Genomic DNA, 15,992 nt, shown 5'->3' with positions numbered 1-15,992 from the left:
AAACAGGGTTTTAGCCAAACCAGGACAAAGCTCTAGCAAAAAACAGTGCAGAATGTAGAAGGCAGCTCAGAACTACTCATGGATGTCCTTATCCCTGCTGGAACTTTTTTGGGTTGAAAAAACCACCCTATTCCTGAAAAACACTACTGCCTTCTCAATAAACATTAGGGCTGGCTGAGATAATGCAACCTTTTTTACTGTCATACTAACACATAAATTAAGCTCTCTGCTTTATTAAGCAGTAGCCTGTTACTGCCTATGTTATTGGAAGCAGCATGCCACTTTCTTCAGTGGCAGTGTTTATACCATGGCATGTTCTGTATGAGGCATTGACACCTCTCCAAAATGAAGCTGTAAACTGTCGGCTATATGACTATAACTCTTTTGGCAGACTTGGGACTATTGCTGGCTGCTTTTTAAAAGCCATTCGTAGGGAAATCTCCCTACTAGTACCTCAACCCTGAGGCCTTTCTAGTTTGCGCCAACAGCTATGTTGTCGCTTATGTAGTAAAAAAAAAGGCACTTGAGTATAGGTTTACAGAATTCTTGGTTTGGGATGGAGTGCAAAGGATTTGGCAAAGAACTAGAACCACAGTGAATTCTGGGTGGCTTGTAGGCAGGCACTTTTGCTCAGTGTGTTTGAGGTTCATAAACTGTGGTGGTTTTGTATTTGAAAAGGCTTTCAGGTAAAGATGAACAACAACGTAACTTTTTCTTTGTTCCATACATACAATTAAGTGAAGTGGGATACTTTAAAATAAATACCCTGAAGACTGCTAGACTTCAACTTGCATGTTTAACTTGTTCATGCTATCGCAATGTTTGAGTAAGCACAGAAAGCATAAAGGGATGTGCTGCCAAAGGTGAGTTTTGCAGAGACGCTGTGTAGAAAAAAAAGCATTGTCCATGAAAATTAAGGGACGGTTCCTATCTCTACGTGTATGTCCTTACTTGAAAGGAAGAGTCACATGAGTACTGGAGGCAGATGATTGCAATGACAGTATTCTCTATTTCAGGAAGTTCCATGGCTACAGTTCCCTGAAGGAATACTATGAAGAAGAAAGCTGCCTGCATTACTTGCAGAGGGTAAGCTCCTGCAATAGAGACTGCTCTTGTACCTTTGTTTTCCTACCAGAGATAAAATGCTCTGTGGCTTCTGTTGTTGATACCTAGACACAGCTGTCTTAGCTAGGATTTTCAGAAATAATCAGTCACAGTATATTCTTGCTACCTCTAATACTGGGACTAAATGCTCTGGACTCTTAAGAGCTACTCTGACAGGTAGTAGCACCCAAGTGATCTAGATAAAGCCATGCATTCAGCTGAACTGCTCTCAGTGTATAAGGATAAGGTGGGAAATGGGTGGTGGCATAGAGCCTGCAGTTTCAAGGAAGAAAGGCTTACTAGCTACTGTGGAAGAGACTCAGGATGCTATCTGGCAGGCAGATGCTTAGCAGACCAAAGTTTTGCAGAAGTGAAACTGGAAGATTAATTCCTCGTTGATCTACTGAGCCAGAGGATGGCGATGTTCCAAGGGAGTTTCTTGGACTTTAACCAATGTGTCCATAACAGAGCTGGCACTAGCTACCCGATGCGCAAAGCAACGCAGAGCAAAAAAGGGTGTAGCTATTTGAATTCTGAGAATGGGGAAGATCTGTGACTCAATCTGTATTTGCTCTGATGGATCCCTGCCCCTTTCATACAATTGAGTTGGGGGGGGGGGAGTGGGAAATATAATCAAGTGCTGCAGAGGACTCCATTGGTGAAAAGCCACCAGTCTTAATTTTCAACTTTCTGCTCTTCAGATGCTTCTTCAGGTACGGGGCAACTCTGAAATAAGATGTCTTAATTGAGTTAAGCTAAGATGCTTTCACAGTTGGTAGACTGAAATTCAAATACCAACCCTTTACAGTTTTTTTTCCTTTTCTGCCATGTTTCTTGATGCAGATCTATGTTCCTCTTCTCTTGGTTAATGCTGCTGATGACCCTCTTGTGCATGAGAGTCTTCTATCAATTCCAAGAGCTCTTTCAGGTATGTTGAAGCAGCCTCCTCCAGCTGTGCATATCTGTGTACCTGCAGCTTCCTTATCACATCATGATCCGTTATTTCAAAGCAGCTTGACTTGCCTCCTTACATCTGTAATCCTGTGGGAGGTGTACTAAGTCTCTTTAAATTACAGCTGTGAGAACTAACCTTGAGCAGGAAGAACTTGAATCCTTTCAGGCAGCTTCTGCTGCTTTGGCTTGTGTTGATGGCCAGCAGGTTACATTCATGTTTCATTCTTGAATGGAAAAATGCTTCCTCATGTCTTCATTCCTCACTGGGATTTAGTAGAAAGGTGGGTGGTTATAGTGATAGTCTTTATCAAGTACAGATGAACAGCCCCCTTTGCTGATGAAGGGCAGGGAGGCGCATGCATGGCTGTATTGTTTAGTACAGAACTAAGATCTCTCCCTTGAAAGGAGTTCTGCAAGCTGTCTATTTTCAGCCAAGAAAAAAAAGGCAAATTACCTTTAGAAGCTCAGAAGAGGGACCTGGCTGCTGCCTCGTCACACAAATAGTGCATGCACAGGGAGAGAAGCAGGGTTTGTTCTTTTCCTGGTTGAAAGCTGTGAGCAGAGAATTTATCCACAGCTGCTTCAAGACAGAAGCAAGCACAGGGATTTTCTCGCTATGCATGGAGCAAGGTGGCTGATTTACTGTCAAAGCTTAGTGCAGTTTGACATGATGCTAACAATCCTAGTTCCAGTATATGTGAGTTAAAGATGTTCATTCATTAAAGAATGAGCACTCTTATGGCAATACCGGTATTGCCATGAGGGTCCAGCCAGCAGCATTTCTTGGGCAACCTTCTTGTTCTGCCTGGGATTGGTTCCTGCAGACTGTCATGTTCTGTGAAGCAGTAAGGTTATGTGCGTTGAACTTCACAGTAGCCATGGCCTTCGTCAGTGCATTTCTGCTTCCTACATGATTGCTCCTTTGGTTCAGATGCTATGCCAAGGGTCAAGTTGATTATCACAACTTAAGATGGTTTCATGCTCAGCTTGAAGATGTTAACCTTCTGGAAACTTCTGCCTGCTTTTGTTTTACAGAGAAAAGGGAAAATGTCATGCATGTACTGCCCCTTCATGGAGGCCACCTGGGATTTTTTGAGGGGTCTGTGCTATTTCCGGAACCTCTTACCTGGATGGATAAGCTTGTGGTACAGTATGCCAATGCCATCTGCCAGTGGGAGGAAACAAAATCTCACTGCTCGGACACAGAGCAGGCTGTATCTGGCCAGGAGTAATTGACCCAAAGACGCTGGATCACTTCAGTATATCTCCCCCTTTGGGAACATCTTGTTCCCTCACCTGCTGCTTCAGGTTTCCATTCTTCTTGATATCCTATGGCTGGGGTTTGATCACAATGTTTTCGACCAAAGTGGAGCTAAAGGGGAGGCTGATATCTGGTCAGAGCATCTTTGCATTTATAGTCACTTGGGTTTGTAACTCACTGCTCTGCTTGAATTAGGCTGCTGACTGTGACTTGTTAGAGGGTTATTGAGCTAAAAACTGCTTGCTTTAATATAGCAGAAGTTTCAAATGTCAAAATCTATTCACCTGCTGGTCAAAAACTTGATCTGCAGCATTTTTTTAGGTGTAGATGACAGGGTAACTATGACTGATCTCCTGTGTTGGAAGAGTGCTGGAAAAATGCTGTAGCAAGCCACAAGCCAGTGAGCAGTTCAGTCTATAAGCTACTAAAATGTGGCTTGGAAAAAGAGGTGCTTGACTACAAGCGGAGTTCCAGCCTTGCACCATCTCGAGGGAAGCCTTCTAGTTCCTAGGAATGCACTTACACAAGCGAATCAGTTAAGTATTTAACTTTTCCATGCTTCAGCTATCTGTAGATTGGGGTGTCTTTATGCTGGGACTCCAAGTAGAGAAAAGCTGCAGGCTGGCAATACCAGTTAATGTTTCTATGTAAACATGTTCTTGCACCAAGACCAGATCAGTCACCTTCTTGTCATCTTTGCCTCTTTTTAACTGTAGTCATCTTCTTAGTAGTAGATTTTTTGTTTGTTTGTTTGACCCAGGGCTATTTAAAGCTGGCTCTAGCTTCCAAATGGAAACCAGTGATTAAGAATCTGCAGTATCTTTCTGTGAGCTCAATCTGTTTTTAAGAATATTTCATAGAGGATTATGTATACTGTTAGCAATTAATTTGTTGGGGAGGAAGGTGTCTGTTTAGGTTTTACTTCCCTTATGTCAGGATAAATCATTCCAAAATTCTTCCCCTTAGCTTTCAAAGCATCAGATGGTTTTCAGACACATGACTTGCCTTACAGTTGATGGGGGAACTGGATGTCTCTAGCCCTGTGTAACTAAAATGATATCTTTGCATGGCTAACTACTTCCATATCTATGTAAATGCTGTAAGATTACTGACTCTACTGGTAAGGCACTGGACCCTTTCTCACTTGAATTCCTTTTCTACACCCAGGCATCTTCTAGTTTTAATGTGTGAAGTGTGAAAACTCTTTGCAGGAAAGACGCCTACTCACTCGTGCTTTTTGCTCAAGTGGCTGTTATGGTCTGTGCCAAGATGGTTATTAAAGACTCTAGTCTATCCCCTGAAAGGAAGGTTGTCCCATGACAATCTGGAGACTGAAACTTTGTGGTCAAAATCTTTTTTTTGACTATTTGTTCTGTCAATATTGTAGTCTCATTAATGCATCCTTAGGACTTCTTTATCAGAGTGTCAGTGAAGTTCTTTTCCTGTCATACTTCCCACATCAATTAGCACTTTATTGCTTCAGCCTTGGTCTCTGTTCCAGGCACTTTAGTTTATAGCTTAATGGTGACACAAGCTGCAAGACTTCAGTCTGGTAATGTAGGGGAACAAGCCTTCTAGACTGCCCTGTCCCTGAACTTCAGTAGGTTGGAGAGGTGGGTTTTTGTTTTAATAAAGCAATAATTAACTACTGTAGCAAAGGTGCATTATTGTATCAGGAAATTCCTTTCATTTGCCTTAGGCCAGACACCTTGGCCTGTTACAATGAACTGTGGATATCTGCATATTCTCCTTGTTAGTAAATCCAGGTCTCCTTTTTTCTTCAAAGAAAAGATGTGACCAAGTAAAGCTGTCGCAAGATTGGCCATGCTCGTGGCTGTTCCTTAAGAACTATTTTAGGGCATCGGTTAGCAAGGATATTCTTAGCTAATGGATATCTTGTTTCTGTGTTGTTATCCTCTTATTCATACTGCATCTGTATATCACTAAAATCTGTCATAAAAGACACTTTAGATTTTTTGCTTAAGTAGCTGTTCATGTAATATTCATTGGATGTGACTTGAATATCTTCTCACTTCAACAGAAGTGGAGTGTAAACAACACTTGTACACATCAAATAGATACAGTATAAATTTAGGTGTGTAGGGGTATATATTTTTTATCTCCAGTGGGTTACAACTTTAGAAGTGTTTTGACTTCATAGTATACTACAGCTGTAGCTTACACAGGTCTTGGCTGTCTGCCTTGAGGAAACAAAACTGCCCTTCCCGTGCTTCATGTGTCCTTCCTCAGTCCAGCTTTACTGTGCTGAGATGAGTATCGATTTCAGACAGCTCTAGAGGAACAGAAGTTGTCCTTGGTACCGATACTACTGTTGAGATGAGCGCATCATATGACCAAACGTGTGGATACCTATGAAAGAAAGGTCACCGTGCATCTGACCTCCTTTGAGAGCAAAATGTCTGCCTTCCTCAGCGCGGAAGCCTTATCAAAAGCAGGGGCACTCTGCTCAGCTCCCCAAATGGCTGAAGCTCTGCCTTCTTCCCCAGAACCCCAGACTAGCAGAACAGTTCAGTTGACTGGCCCAGAACATGAAAGTCAAGAGGGTGAGAACTGGCTGGGTACTGTCTGGGAAGGTTAATGCCAAGGCAAAGTAAGTGTTTTGCCTCTGCTTTTTGGCCAAGTCATGGCAGTCCCTCTGACAGCAGAGCTTTGTCCTGGGAAGCTTTTTCTTGGAAAAAATTTTCCTCCTTCCATTGTGTAAAGATAATTCTTGACAGACCTGGCTTTCAAATGGGTTTTTCTGTTTCTGAGGTATGAGGAAAGCTACCTTCTTGTCAAACGTACCTTTGTTTCAAACTGATTTCACTACAGCAGATGGCCAGTCAATCGATGACCCGTTTTTAAGCAGGTCTCTTAAAATGAGGTGAGCAACTGGGCAATTCTCAAAGCGGCAGGAGCTGTAACTTTGTCTAATCAAATTGAGATTATTTTTTTTTAAAGTTGGAGGATATTTTCAAGGAATACTTCTTCTGCCCTGCAACCCAGGCCTTCATACTTCAGAAGTGCCAATGCTGTGGACTTTCTGAAACTTTCAACTGCAGAAGTAATATGTGTCTCTGTCTTACTACTTTGACCTATTTTTGCACTTGCATCTACAGCTGTTCAAACCACTTGTGACTTGACCAGCTAATTCTACCCTCTTTGGGGAAGAAGAGCTTTTGTCACAGCTTGTTCATGCAAGGTTTCTGGAGCCTGAGGTTCAGCTAACTAAGCTGCTTGTAGGTGGAAGCAAGGGTTGGGGAAAAAAACTATTCTCTCCATTTCACCCAATTTGATGATGCTTTCAAAGTAAGACTTGTGGTGTCAGACTTGCAGCAGTAACTTAGAGATCTTAGGGAAGCGAGAGAGGAGAAAGTTAAGCTGCAGTGCATGTTACCTAAAGACTTTCACAGAAAGGAATTGTGTATTAAATCTTGCTGCTGACGGTGACTGACAACTGATACCTAGTGCCAGTACCCCAAGATGCATGGGACTTTGTCCAATCCTAATCTGAAATACTCTTCCCTCCCAAAATAAGGCAATACTAGTCTTGTGATATGGGCAGGTGGTCTTCATTTGCCCAGTGAACTCCACTGTAAATGCAGTCTGAATTTTTAAGTCTTGGAGATGAACTTGTCTTTTCTATCTCTTGCCAAAGCACATGAGGTTGTTGAAGTGTGCACTTGTAGATCATTACAGTATAGTCTAATAGTGCAGTTCAAGATTACAGCATGATGCATCTGTCATGTGCTCTGTTTAATTTCAAACTGGAATTAGAAAAAGCATTAGCAGAGCTCTTCCACAGGTAGTCTCATGTGGTATACACACCTCTTCCCTGTCACTGGATGTAAGTAGCACTTGAACATAAACCCCAAGGACAATCTCAATCAGATAGCAAGTTGCAGAACTATTACTCTTTGGTTAGGCTGGTCCAACCATCACCTTTGTCAGTGTCTGGATAGATCTGAAGATTGTAGGTGAGCATCTGGGACTTGCTCTTACTGAACACAAGGAACTTGCAGCTTCCACTACATCAGATCTGCCAGCATTTTTGGTGATCCCTTGGTTAGCTTCTAAACTGAAGGTGTTTTCAGATGAATCTGACAGTGTTGTAGTTGCACTGTAAAGACAGATGCTTGAACTTCCCTGCAGTCTTTTTTGTGAGCATTTTTCTGCAGTTCCTGTTTATGAAGATATAGGTTACAAAGACAGGGCATTAAGCAAAGATGTTGGGAGCTGTTAGCTCCAGTACTAAATTTAGCCAAGCTACCTGTGTGTCATCTGTCCTGGGTCTGTCACAAGTTCCTAGACCACAGCCCTTTGACACGTGGTGCCTTGCCCTTTTTTGCCTCATCCTTTGACATCAGCATATCTAGAGACTACAGTAACAGCTCTGTCAGAGCTTTTGGGGCTTTGCTTTTTAGTAAATGAATTTTCAGACATTAGGTACTGAGACACCTCTGGCGATATACACTGTACAAGTATGTGCTGACTTAAAGGACCTTTGCAGGCAGCCTACAACTAGCTACAGTCTATTTCAAGGCTTAAAATAACAATGTATATAAGCAGTGGATCATTTTCAGTGCTCTGCTCCTCTAGAAGTAGGGATTGAGTCATAGAAGGAGGATTTGCTTTGCTTAGTATGTGACTTGTTACCTTGCAATCCCAAAGTTCTTGTGTCTATTAACTCCCCAGCAGTATAGCTGGAGGTAGATTGCCTAAGTGACTACATTTCAAAAGAAAGAGCAGAGAGTAGCAACTTCAGGATTTAATTGCCAAACAGTTTAGTCACCTGGATTGCTTCCAAGATTTTCTAGAAATATTATGCCTGTCTGGAGCTTATTGAAATTCTTCACAGCCTTTTTCCTGGAGACCAGAAAAGGCCCTAGCCTTGTACTGCATGTATAAGTCATTTGTTATGAAGAGCATCTTGTTTCTGGCTTCAGTTGTGTTCCATGTGTCCTTACTCCTTAGGTGGGTCTATTGGTGGGGTAGGTCCCATAACCACGGTGACTCAAAGCAGTGTCTCCTTCATGGCTTCTAGGTGCAAAGCAAGCAGGCCTTCTTGGTGTGAGGACTTTGAGTCTTCTCTAAGCTTAGAATGCCTCAGAGCAGCACCAGCCCAAGGGAGGGGTGCCTTGTAACTGCACCCCTTTTGTTGCTGGGAGTGTCAGTTACACTGGCCTGGACCTGCTCGGCTTTTGGGGAAGCTTAGAGATAAGTGCCATCAATGAGTCAAAGCAGGTGCCAGCTTTCCATGCTGTGGTGGAAGGGTTTCTAGGGTTATCCTGAACAGTTGCATTCTGTACATCTGTATTGTTGGTTTTGGTGGTTAATCAATGGACACAAACACTGCAATCCAGGGCAGCATTTACCAGGTTGGCTCTGCTGGTACTGAACAGCTTTCTTCAAGTCTATCTGATAACACTCTCCAAAAGCTCCAATGCCACATCACTTGTGGATAAAGGCTTTTTTTTAATTCTCACCCAATGGCCTTGCCTAGCCCAGGTAGGTTTAATGCCAGTAAGGAGACCAATTCCACAAGGTGGCTCTACACAAAGCTTTTTTGCTTCTCTCTGAATGGCAAGCTCATATTGTCTATCTGTGGTCATGCAAGAGCTTTGATTAGATACAGAACTCTGTTCTAGATCTTCTAGATCTCCGCTATAGTTCTACTGGGACCCTTCTCATGGCTCCTGCCAACTGGGAAGTCTTAAAAAAAAAAAGCGCCAATAGAAACCCACATGTATTTGATATAGGCAAACCCTACTGCTTAGCCCAAGTCAGCAGCTTTCCAAAGGAGCATGTTTTTGCATTGTGTTACTTGACAACTTGACCATAATTCGCAGTGACAGATCACTAGACATTCTTCTTGAGAAAGCATAACCTCTTTCTCTGAAAATCCCAAGCTGAAGAGGTATGTGGAGAGCTCAGGAAGAACAGACCTATGCCATTCTCATTTTGCCCATGCAGCTGTGTTAAAACAGGCTGAGTGACTTCTAATGTTCTTGGTGAGCAGTTTATTATGAAAATATCTTCAAATTGGCAAAATTATACTCTGCAACCATCTCTAAATGCTGCCCTGGAAAAGCTTGTATACTGAGACACCCTCCCTCCTGCCATGTTCTGAGTCAGATTCTCTGGAGCTGACAGCTGCAGGGGAAATGATTTGCAACTAGCAATGCAATTTTTCTATATCTGCTGATGTTTACCTTTTAAATTATATATATATAAAAATATATATCTAAAACAATGTCTTTGATTTTTTTCTTTAATTTTTTCTTCTGTGTGGTGTAAAATGGAGGTCATTGCAAAACAAAATGTAATTTTGTTATCTTGGATTCAGTGGGATTTCTTTATTTAAAAATAAAGGACTTATTGAAGTCAGTGCTATGTGTAGTGACTGTGTGCAATGTTGTTGGGTGATGAAGTCGAGCTGTAACTCTTGACAGGCAAAGCAGCCATGCTTTCTTACTCTCCTCCTCTGCAGCAGGGAGAGGAACACCTGATGTGGGAATACATTGGGCCAATAAGGTAATATTGATTAAAATGTAAGTGGGTAGCTGAACGTGTTCCCTCAGTTATAAGATTTGGATTAGCTAAAGGAGGAACAACAGGAGTCCTTTAGCCCCAACCCTTACATGTGAATTGGTGTTAATGTTAGTTTCTGTTCGCTAGTGCTGTCTAAAACAAGACTTTCTTGGGGAAAGGCTGTTCTTATATCCCTGTGGTGTACATCAAGGCAAGAGTTGGCTTGCTGCTCCCTCACTTCTAGACAGGATAACTTTTGTCAGTGACTTCTGTTTCATGAACTCTGGTGTTGCCTCTATGTTTTGACCTGCTAGCTGGCTATTCCAGTGGTAAATGCAAGGGCTCTAACTGTTCGAGGAAATGTGAATGAACCCCTCCTTTGAGGGAGAAACCTCAAGCTTGCATTCCTTCCATACTTTGGGGGTGGGGAGGACAAGAGGGGTGGTAGCGTTGGAGGTGTCTTCTCTGCCTTTCAGTTGTTGCAGCTTCTGTGCCCACCTCTCAGAGACCTGGCTCTGCTGCCCACTGAAAGCTGAAGCGAGTGTCAAGTGGATAAATGGGAAGACTGCACAGGGACTGTATGTAACAACCCATGAATAGTGCATGTGCCCCTGCCACTGCTGTCATCGCCAGCTGGAGCCTTCCTCTGCCTCTGTTATGTTCCAGAGAGCGGAACAAGGACAGAGCTGCTACAGAAAGCCTCTAGGGAGAAGTCGGTCCTAATAATTCCTGCTATGTATGGGAGCATCCAACACTTGCTCTGGCTCTCACATGTGCTGGGCCTGGGCTTGGTGGCTAAGCATGGGGTGTCTAGCAGGCTCTTGAGCAAAGGAGCATGTGGCTTTCTTGGCAGTTGAGAGAGTCTGGCAGCTCAGCCTTCCCTGAGGCCCAACTTCAGGAGCTAACTGGAGTTGACTTTATCTTTTCCCTCTCTCTCCCTTGCAGCATGTGATACAAGCACTAGTGATGCTCAAGCCTTTCCTAGTTGCTTTTTGTCTTCTGGCCAAGAGGGGTCTCTGATGCTGCTCTGGTGGAGGACTGAGATGGCATAAGCTTAAAAAGCTGAATGCATGCCCTGAAAATGCTGAAGAAGGGCTATTTTTGCCAGTGGACAAGAGCAGGTTCTGACAGTCCTGTGTCAGCTCCCACGATCACTAGGTTGCTGGCTGGAGGAATTCTCCAGAGCCAGACCTACAGCTGTGCCAGAACTGAGAGCCAAAGAGGGATGCAGGGCTTAGCTGTGGCCCTTCCTGCAGCGTGCAGAAGGGCTCTCCTCTGGGACAACAGCTTCCCTGGAGTGTGTGGCAAAGCTTTTGGCTTGTGTTTCTGCAGAAACCATCATCTGTTACTTTTCTCTACTTGAAAGCAAGTGGATTTCCTAATCTTTCAGCTGCTGGCAGAAGAAACACACAACAGCATCCTTGGCCAGGACACTGATTTCTTTGAGCCCAGGGCATAGAAAAGCCCTGCCAAAAGCACTATTTAACTGACATTGAGACCTCGCTGGTGTGTGTGTTTTGGTTTTTTTTTACCTACAGACCAAGTGAGACAGATGTGGAGGGTAACTGGGAGCAGTGAGGCATCACTGCTCTTCCCCTGTAATGATAATTGCTTTGTGGGAGGCAGTGTTTTGGGCTCCATCTCTAGTTTATTTGCCATTGCGATTTAGCTGTTAGATCTACTTCAAAACCCCCTCCTGGCTTGGTCAGAGTTGCTCTGGGGGAAGCTGAGGCCAGCATGGATCATGCTCCCTGATGTGTTTGCTGTGCTATGTCTCCCTGTCAAAGCCAGCTACTGGCTGACAATTTGTCCCAGCAGTAGTGAGCAGCCACAGGGACCTCCTAAGAGCTGTGACTGTCCCAGTCCAAATCCCAGAGGCAGCAGTGTGGTGCTCCTGTCTGCATGTGTGGGGTTTTTTTTGTCTTTTTCTGTTTTTACAAGTGAGCTGCAATTGCTCCGTCTCCCAAGCAAGCTGTGCTGTTGTGTTTGCACTGGCCTGATTGTTGTAGGGTTGTCACATGTGGTTTCCTTAAGATAATTCCAGATGCTTCCTGGCCCCATGGAGAGCATGGCACAGTAAGGAGCCAAATGCAGCAGAGAGGTACCTTTCACTCTCCCTCTGGGCTCTTGCACAAATTGGTGCAGCCTCAGGCTGGGACTTGCTGTGCATGGACTAGCCTACTGCTGAAGCTGGAGAAAACAGATTTAACCCCAGTTGCCTCTGCCCAGACAGGCCCCATCCTCCCCGCAGCTTCAGAGCCAACGTCCTGTTTGGTTTGAGCCTGAGCCAGTGCCCTGATGAATACGGTTCTTGTCAGCACCCTCCACCCCGGCTGACTTCGGGTGGGGGTCTGGCCTTCTGGCTGATGAAAGGTGCCCGTGTGTAGCTGCAGAGCTGGGAGGGAGGGAGGGGAGGACAGGGCATGCTGCGAGACCAGGTTGACAGAGAAGAAGGTAACCTGGGCAGAGACCAGCAACTTGCTCTTCTCCAAGCCCTACTGTTGGCCTAGGGAGGAGAAGATGGTCTGGAAATGGGTATCTGATCAGCTCCTTGGAGGAGATGCCTGGTTCATGAACCAGAACACACTGCCTTGCCTGGGACACAGCTACTTCTGCCTCTGTCCTCCCCACCTGGTTCCTGCTAACTCCACATTAGCAAGGGCTAATTAGCATTAGCATCAGTCACAGCTCATTTGCTGGGCAAGGACCCTCCTCTGCTCTCCGTTGGTGTCTTTTGTTGGGGCTTCCCTGACTAAGCTCCCCCTCTCACAGTGCAGTGCTAGGAGAAATGGCTGTGCTAAGGCTTTTGAAGGATTTAGGAGGGTATATTCTGTTTGTCTTTCACTGTCCTGTGGTTAAAATCTATCTCCTAGTCTTAGTGGCTGCTGCAGCCTCTGTTCTGCCTCCCTGCCTGGCTGAGCGGTAATTAGGCAGAGCCAGCAACACTTGGGCTCCTAGTTGGGTTCTTGTTTGCATCTTTTGGGCTGTTTTTTCTGGGACCAGATAACTGAGAATTGGGGGTCCTTGCTTGAGCAGGGGTGGGGCTCATTCTGGAACACAGGGAGGATGGAGAAGGCTGGTTCCTTGGCCCCTATGCCAAAGGGCAGTCAATGGTGGGGGGGACAGGGATCTCCTACCAAGTGCTGACACTCTTGGCCTCCTTAAAACCAGCAGCGCAGCCAGTTCCTGTGCCCAAAAAGCTGCACCCCTGTTCCTTGCCACATGCCACAGGGGACCCCAGAGCTCTGCTTTTAAACACTTTATTTCTCCCTCACTTTAGCCCCCCCTTCCCAGAGCGGATGCTCTCCTGTCCTCCCCCCACAGCTCCAGGGCATGCTGCAAGAGAGGGCTGGTGGCCTCCTTTATCTGCTGACTCCCAAGGGAAGGATGCTCTGCCTGGGAGAGACAGAGCTGCCGGGCAGCCCGCTGCCTGGTTTGGGGAGGGGAGGGACAGGCGTGGAGCAACGCGCCCAGAGCGCCTCATCATGAGCAGTCATTCAACCAATGCTACATTAAGGAGGTGGTTGGGGTTAGAGGGCCACCTCTCATCCTATTGTACAGGGGAGAGGGAGCAGACCCCCGTTTAGAGAGCCGTGTCTTCAGCCTCGATGCGGGGCCCAAAGAGCTTCTCTGCAGTTGCTTTGCCATCATACTTGGGCAGGTTGCCACCAAAGTCTGCTGGCAAGATGTCAGCGTCGATCTCCTGGTAGAAGGACTCCAGCTCCTCCCCATGCACAAAGACCTGGAGGGAGATGTGAGCAATCCTCAGCAGAGTACCCGGGTGACTCTTCCCAGCCGCTCTGTTTCACTCAGGGACATGCCTTTGCCTCTGGGTCCCCTTCCCACACTCACCCTCTCCAGCAGCTTGCTCTTCAGGAATGGTTTGACCACGTTGTAGGTGGTGGTGAAGTACCAAGGCTGGTGGATGAAGTGGACGGCCTTGAACCGCGCTGGGAAGGAGTCCTAGGATCCCAAACCCAGACACGGACAGTTACAGATGGTGCTGTCCATGTGGAGCTGGGCAGGCAGCAATGGACACCTTGGTGCTGCCGCAGCTCCCCTCACCCAATCTCCCGTTCTCTCTTTGATGGCCCCTTTTGTTCTGACCCAGAGGATCAGCCATCCCAGCACCAGGAGCACCAGGGAAGCTGAAGAGCCTCCCAGATGGGTCATTGCTCCCACTCCATGAGAAGGACAACATCTCTGCTGTCCTCCTTCCCTGGGGAAAGCCGAGTGTCTTTTGCCTCTGGTCCAAGGGCAGAAATCCTGGAGTGCCTGTGAGTCTCTGTCCAGCCTGGACCAGGCTGGGCTGAGATGTTGGTGAGGAAAGGCTTCCAGGCCATGCCATAGGGTGCTGCAAGGAGTGGTGGTACTGCTTCTGGTCAGGCTTTTGAGAGGGCAGGTAGGTGGGGTAGGAAAAATAGGATCCATCTGGCAGGATTAAATCAATTAGCTGGCAAGGCAAGGACCGTGTGATGGGAACAGCCCCTCCGTGATGCTTTATCATTGTGCCACTGCGGTGGCAATCCCAAACCCTGCTAGCCCTGCTGCCTCCCTTCCCTGAGCTCTCTGCTCCCCCAGGGCCCTCTCTGCCACTGGTGGGCACAGACTTTGCCACCTCACCTGCAGCATGTCCACCATCTTCTTGAGCTCAGAAGGTTTGATCCCTGATGCCTGCTGCATGGTGAAGCCCTTGAAGTTCTCGATGATGCAGAACCCATTGATCTGGGTCTCTTCATTTTCCAGCAACTTCTCCAAGATGATGCAATAGGCACGAAGTATCTGGTGAAGAGAAGAGGCAGCAGGGTCTGGTATTAGGTCTTACCTCCCATAGTCCCCAGGAGGTTCCCAGGAAGAGTCCCATGGAGCGTTAGCCAGTCTGCTTGTTGCAGCCAACCCCAGGACTTCGGAGCAGGGAGGGCATTTCGGGAGATGCTCCACAACCACCACATTCCCCTTTCCAGTTAGGTGCATCTCAGATCTGGATCAATGATATGTTGTGACCAAATTCAGAGCTGAGCAGAAAAGGGAGCTGGGAGAAGTTATGAATTACATGTCTGGAGACCTCTTTGCCAAGAAGCCCTTTCCATGCCCCGTGCCTCAGTTTCCTCCTCTGCCCTGCAAGTCCCTCCTTTCTAAAGTGCCTTGATTTAATGGCATGGTGCCTTTCTTCACCCTATGTTACCTGGGCTGGGGGATGCACACCCCGAATTTGGCCTGCACCTTACACCACATCAGAGGGAAGGAAGGGGAACACTTTGGGGTGGACCATGCTCTCCCAGACTCCCTGGAAGGATAAATTCAAAGGGCTACACATTGGCTTCAACCTGGATGGCTGGAGGCTGTGTGTGGACATACGGGTATGTGTAAGGGATGCTGCGCTCAAACGTGCCGAGCGGGACAAGCCTGGGAGCGGGACCACTCTACACTGGGAGCGATGGCTGAACTGGGCTGACCTCATCAAACGTGATCTCCTCGTAATCCCAGTTCTCGATGTTGAAGAGCATCACCACCCGGCCGTACTTGTCTCTGCTGGCCAGGATACCAGGATAGCCAGCTTCGATGGTGCTGCGCACAGCCTCGGGGGTCAGGTTGTCGAAGAGCTCTGGGTACTGCTGGCGGAAGCTCACATAACCTGGAGAGAGGCAGAAATCGAGGAAGATAACGGCCGCTCGCCTGGCCTTGGGAAGTTAGGGGAGCTGCCAGAGATGGGATGGACTGGCAATGGTGAGACATTGGTCCTGAACCCAAGAGCTGAGGACCGGCTGTGCCTGGAGTCCACATAGGCCAGGTCTTCTCCAGCAAAGAGGGGGAAAAGGAGCTCAGCAGCTGACCAGCCCCAGCCCCAGCATGCTCAGTGTTATTCTGGCCATGCCAGGGGCTTCCCATGCCTGCCTTCTTCCCAACACCTCAATGAGCAAAGTAATTTTTCCCCTTGTTTCCCTTCTCCCCTTCCTCACCATTTGGGTGACATCCCCCAGCTCCCCTCCCTTGGCACCCTGCGGGCATAAAATAAGGAATCTTGTCCTGGGAAAATGCAGGCGAACAAAACAGCTCATCTGGGAGCCAGTGCTGGTAATTACAACTCATTATCCCCCAAGCTGACACAAAGAAGAGCAGAGCCGGAGCCAGGCAGGTCCCT

The 15,992-nt window shown here is 46.6% G+C and overlaps 1 protein-coding gene across 1 annotated transcript in view; it reads right to left on the bottom strand.

The window, feature by feature from the left end:
* Positions 1-13,351: 13,351 nt before the first annotated feature.
* RLBP1 (retinaldehyde binding protein 1) overlaps positions 13,352-15,992 on the bottom strand; it is a 4,246-nt gene continuing 1,605 nt past the window's right edge. The window contains exons 4-7 of the mRNA XM_009695254.1: positions 15,307-15,485; positions 14,474-14,632; positions 13,703-13,813; positions 13,352-13,592 (exon numbers count right to left, since the gene is read on the bottom strand). Coding sequence (XP_009693556.1) covers positions 13,434-13,592; positions 13,703-13,813; positions 14,474-14,632; positions 15,307-15,485 — 608 coding nt within the window. The 3' untranslated portion in view covers positions 13,352-13,433. The remainder of the gene's footprint in view (positions 13,593-13,702; positions 13,814-14,473; positions 14,633-15,306; positions 15,486-15,992) is intronic.

Source organism: Cariama cristata, unplaced genomic scaffold (assembly GCF_000690535.1).
Source record: "Cariama cristata isolate BGI_N322 unplaced genomic scaffold, ASM69053v1 scaffold23952, whole genome shotgun sequence".
Classification (NCBI taxonomy): domain Eukaryota; kingdom Metazoa; phylum Chordata; class Aves; order Cariamiformes; family Cariamidae; genus Cariama; species Cariama cristata.
Note: the sequence above shows the minus strand (reverse complement) of the source record. Positions and strands in the feature narration are given on the sequence as shown.